The sequence below is a fragment of the Carlito syrichta genome, unplaced genomic scaffold, assembly GCF_000164805.1.
Source record: "Carlito syrichta isolate Samal-C Ts95f unplaced genomic scaffold, Tarsius_syrichta-2.0.1 Scaffold144165, whole genome shotgun sequence".
In the NCBI taxonomy this organism is placed as follows: Eukaryota; Metazoa; Chordata; class Mammalia; order Primates; family Tarsiidae; genus Carlito; species Carlito syrichta.
In genome coordinates, this window is record NW_007088261.1 from 58,571 (window position 1) to 63,499 (window position 4,929).

At 49.1% G+C, this 4,929-nt stretch overlaps 1 protein-coding gene across 1 annotated transcript in view; it reads right to left on the minus strand.

Annotated features, from left to right (window-relative positions):
- Window positions 1-4,929, minus strand: part of CDH3 (cadherin 3) — a 51,919-nt gene that overhangs the window by 22,338 nt on the left and 24,652 nt on the right. The window contains exons 4-8 of the mRNA XM_008050332.2: window positions 4,067-4,202; window positions 3,689-3,844; window positions 3,439-3,583; window positions 1,183-1,358; window positions 356-484 (exon numbers count right to left, since the gene is read on the minus strand). Of these exons, the coding sequence (XP_008048523.1) occupies window positions 356-484; window positions 1,183-1,358; window positions 3,439-3,583; window positions 3,689-3,844; window positions 4,067-4,202 (742 nt within the window). The remainder of the gene's footprint in view (window positions 1-355; window positions 485-1,182; window positions 1,359-3,438; window positions 3,584-3,688; window positions 3,845-4,066; window positions 4,203-4,929) is intronic.

The window sequence follows — 4,929 nt, forward strand, 5'->3', positions numbered from 1 at the left end:
GGCTACTTGGAAGGCTGAGGCGGAAGGATCGCCGGAGCCCAGCAGGTCGAGGCTGCAGTGGCTGGGAGCGGCCACTGCACTGCAGTCTGGGCAACAGAGTGAGACTCCAACTCAAAAAAAAACCCAAAAAACAAAAAACCAATAATAAATAAATAAAATAAGTATTATCACTATCTCCTTTTCACAGATTAGGACTCGGGGCACAGAGAGATTAGGTAGTTTGCCAAAGGTCACATAGCATTCAGTGATGGTGCTGGGACTTGAAATAACGAAGGCTGGTTCTGGAGTTTCAGAGAAAGGAAAAAGCTTAGTCCTCCATTATCTGATGAGGGAAGGAGGAACGTAGGAGCATTACCTTCTGGGGGTTAAACACAGGGGCATTGTCATTGGCATCGAGGATTTCCACTACTGCCACAGCTGTGGTGGTGGAGCCATCCCCATCCATGTCTGTAGCCTGGATGGTCAGTGTGTACTCGGGGACTTTCTGGAGAGAAAGAAAAGTCCACTGTGAGTTCAGTTTGGGGTCCCTCATCGGGGCTTCATTAGCCCAGCTTTGGGGGTGTGTGGGCCTTGAGGCATGTCACAGGGAGGGGAGTGTTCTTCCTCTCATGATGTTCTTTCAACTCCTTGACACTTCCCCCACCCCCACCCACTGCCAGACAGAACAGAAGCAGAGGGTGGTGCTGGGAAGGGAACGGCAGATCCATATAGTTCTCTGGGCCTGTCCGGGTGAAACCTGGGCACTGCCCCTTGACTCTTGGGTGCTTCAGAATGAGAGTTGTGAGCAAGGATTTGGGTGAAGGTACTAATGTGGAAACAGGTGGCAACTCTAATATCCATGGAGTTAATTCTACTTTGTGGCACACAAGGGACAAATGTGGGCAATGTGCATTCTGAGTGAGCCATTCCAAGAGGAAATGAGAAAACCTACAGAAAACACAAAATGTCTGCATTTTACAGCTGCCTCCCCAGCCTCGGAGGAGATGTAACAAGATTGCTTGGCAGTGGGCCATCAGCTCAAGGGAGCTGCGGGACATTGGCATGTGAATATAGCAGCAGCCAGCCCAGCTGACCTGGGTCCCCACCATTCTGCCTTGGGTTTTGGGGGCAGGGACAGAAACTTCTGCTCTGAGAATCAGGCCCCAGCCTGGGCAGGCAGCACTTGCCCCAAGAGCCCCTCACCTCCCGGTCCAGGCCACTGGAGAGGACACTGATGGTGCCTGTGCTCCGGTGGACAGTGAACATGAGGTCATGTGGGTCTTTTGGCTCTTGGCTATGGATGGAGTAAGCAACCACCCCATTGTAGGTGTTGATGGCATCATCTTCGTCTGTGGCTGTCACCTGCATGACAGAAGTACCTGGAGAGGAGAAAAGACAGGTGAGTACCTTCCCTCCCAGCTCCAGAGCCAGTCCTGTCCCCTTCTGGAACTCTGAGAGGCTCTGCTCTACTCATCAGCTTGGACACATCTTCCAATCTGTGGTAGAGATTGGTGCCTGTTTTCCATCCTCTCCTTCTTTCTTTCTTTCTTTTTTTTTTTTTTGAGTTGTAGTCTCTCTCTGTCACCCAGGCTGGAGTGCAGTGGCATGCTCCTGGTACTGCAGCCTCGACCTGCCAGGCTCAAGCGATCTTTCTACTTCAGCCTTCCAAGTAGCTGAAACTACAGGTATGCACCATCACGCCCAGCTAATTTTTTGACTTATTGTAGAGACGAGGACTCACCATGTTGCCCAGGCTGGAATCAAACCCACGCGCGCTCATGCAATCCTCTCGCTTTGGCCTCCCAAAATGCTGGGATTATAGGCTTAAGCCACTGCATTCGGCCCTCTTCTTTTTTAAAAGACAATACTAATTCTAGGCTGGGCACAGGCTAACCTGGAACAAAGACTATCTCCCACCCCTTCCTGCAGCAAGCTGTGGCCATAAGAGTAAATTCTGATGAAAGGGATAAGCAACTTTGGGAAAATGGTTTCATAAATATGGAGCTTATTCTACCCACTCTTTGCCTTCTTCCAGATGTAGTGGCTAGGGCTACAGCAACAATGATGAGTTAACTTTGGAAACCGAAGTCAAAACAGCAGAACACAAGAAAGAAGGAACCTAGGCTTCTAACACTTTGAAGTGCTAACCCAGCCTGGACTGACTACCTCTAAGGCTCCCTGCATAGAAGGAGGAAAAAGGTTTCACCTTGTTCAAGCACTGGTCTTATTTTGGCATTTTATTTGGGGGATTTCTGTTATTGACAGTCTAACCAACTCATACTCTCTGTAATTCTCCACAACCCAGAGAGAGGAAGAGGAGAATCCTCCCTACCAGTCTGCTGTCTTTGACAGCAGGCCATTAATATGCACCTGCTTCCCTAATCTTCTCATCTTCTCTGCCCCTGCCCATCTCCTCCAGCCCTGGCAATGGATTTTCACTCTTCATAAGCCATGTCCAACACTCCCAGCCTTTGCTGCTTTCCTTTTAGCTGCCATAACTAAGAGCCTCATGTCATGTGCTTCATATCACATAACAGAATGTACTTGCTATTTCTAATCGTCACTATTTTGCAAGGTTGATTATTCCTGCTTTTAGATGTCAGGATTGAGACTCAGAGGTCAAGAATATGCCCAGGACCATGGCTAGTAAAAAGGCAAACCCAAAATTCAAATCTAGGTCTTCACAGCTCTGAAGCTAGTAGTTCCCAAATGCATCATCTGAAGCTTCAGAGAAATTTTCAGCCGATCATCTGAAGCTTCAGAGAAATTTTCAGATATACAGATTCTTGTCAGCCTGGGCAATACACTGAAATCCTGTCTCTATAAAATTTCTTTCTAAAAATTAGCTAATTAGACGGGGTGGCATGCCTGTAGTCCCAGTTACTCAGCAGGCTGAGGTGGAAGGATCACCCAAGCCCAAGAGTTTGAGGGTTGTGGTGAGGCATAATCATGTCACTGTATTCCAGCCTAGGCGAGAATAAGACCCTGACTCAAAAAACAAAAATCTTGGGATGAAGTGGGAGAATCTGGATTTTATTTTATTTTAATTAATTAATTATTTTAGTTGGAGTCTCACTCTGTTGCCCAGGCTGGAGTGCAGTGGCACTCATGACCACCACAGCCTTGACCTGCTGGGCTCAGGCGATCCTTTCGCCTCAATCTCCCAAGTAGCTGGAACTACAGGAGTATGCCACCACACCTGGCTAGTTTTATTGCAGAGATGAGGTCTTGCCAAGTTGCCCAGGCTGGTCTCAGGCATTTCTCTCATCTTCGCCTCCCAATGTGCTGGGATTACAGGCCTGAGCCACCATACCTGGCCTGAGAATCTGGATTTTAAAGAAAAGATCCCAGGTAATCTGATGCACAGCCAAGGTAATCAGGTGTGGTAGGATCTTCCAGCACTTAAGTGTCTGGGCCCAGCAGCCACCATCACAGCAGTTCCCTTCCCGGTCCTCTTACCTGGTAGCACCCCCTCCAAGACACTCCCTCTGAAGATATCCTGGGTGAACTTGGGCTTGTGGTCGTTCTGGTCAGTCACGATGATGGAGATGTTCATGGGCTCCTCCACTGAGGCGCCATTCTCTGACACAGCATGGCCAAAGAGCTGCGGGTACACAGGTCAGGGGTCAGCCTGGTGCTGCCCTCCCCACCAGGTCCCAGTGCTCTACTTCTGAGGGGACGTTTACAGCAGATGCTAATGGCTACTTGCCTCATACTTGGCAATCTTCTCCCGGTCCAGTGGCTTATTCAACAACAACCAGCCTGTCCCCTTCTCTATAGTGAAGACACCCTCAGGGGGGCTGTCAGCCCCAGGTCCCGTGATGCTGTAGAAAATCTTGGTGCCTCTGTCCTTATTAGATTTGAGCTGGAAGCAAAAGAAAATGGCACGTGACAAATATACCACGACTGCAACAAAGACTCCTCTGTGGAGAGGTAGGGTGGGGCACTACTGTGTTAGAATTTGCTCCCACAAGAGAGGCTCTCCTCTATAGGCCCCAGCACCCAGCAGCAAGAAACCTCACAGGCTGGCATTTGGATGGAGTCCCTGCAGCTTTCAGTGACTCCCAGGGAGGAGGCACTGTCATACCTGATTCAGCCTCTGGGGGAAGGGACCCTTGCCATTCTCAGGGACAGATATTGGCGGGACCACCCATTCTCTCTTGCGTCTTCGTAAGATGCGTTTGGGTGCAAAGATTCTCAGTGGCTTCCTTTCCTGCAAGGAGAGAAACCCCCTTAACCCAGATGTGCATAGAGCCGAAACATCCACCATCCTCACACCTATAGGATTTAAGGGCAACAGAGAGAGACTTAGATGGGCCTATTGCAAAAGGAAACGTGGAAATAACCTAAGTGTTTCCGAATGGAGGAGGCCAGATGAAACACACTATACCATATCCATCAAGTGGAATATTATGCAGCTCTAAAAATGAAAATGAGGATGCTCTGTGTGCTGATAGGGAAAAGACTTTTGCTATATACTGTTAAATAAAAAGATCAAGGTATAGAATAGCTTAATATAGTTTAGCATTCTATTTAACAAGCACTTACATAGTGTTTAATATGTGCCAGGCACTGTTCCATCTTTTGTGTGAAAGAGTAGGAAATAAGACCGTATATTCATATTTCCCTAAACACAGACGAGGTCGGAGAGGATAAAGAAGAAATGAAAACCGGTGAAGCCGGGCTCAGTGGCTCAGCCTGTAATCCTGCGCCTTTGGGAGGCTGAGGTGAGTGGATTGCCTGAGCCCGTGGGTCCGAAACCCGCCTGGGCAACTTGGCAAGACCTCATCTCTACAATAAATCAAATATTAGCTGGGCGTGGTAGCGCGCGCCTGTAGTCCCAGCTACTTGGAAGGCTGAGGCAGAAGGATCGCCGGGGCCCAGCATGTCAAGGCTGTGGTGGCCCGGGAGCGGCCACTGCACTCCAGTCTGGGCAACAGAGTGAGACTC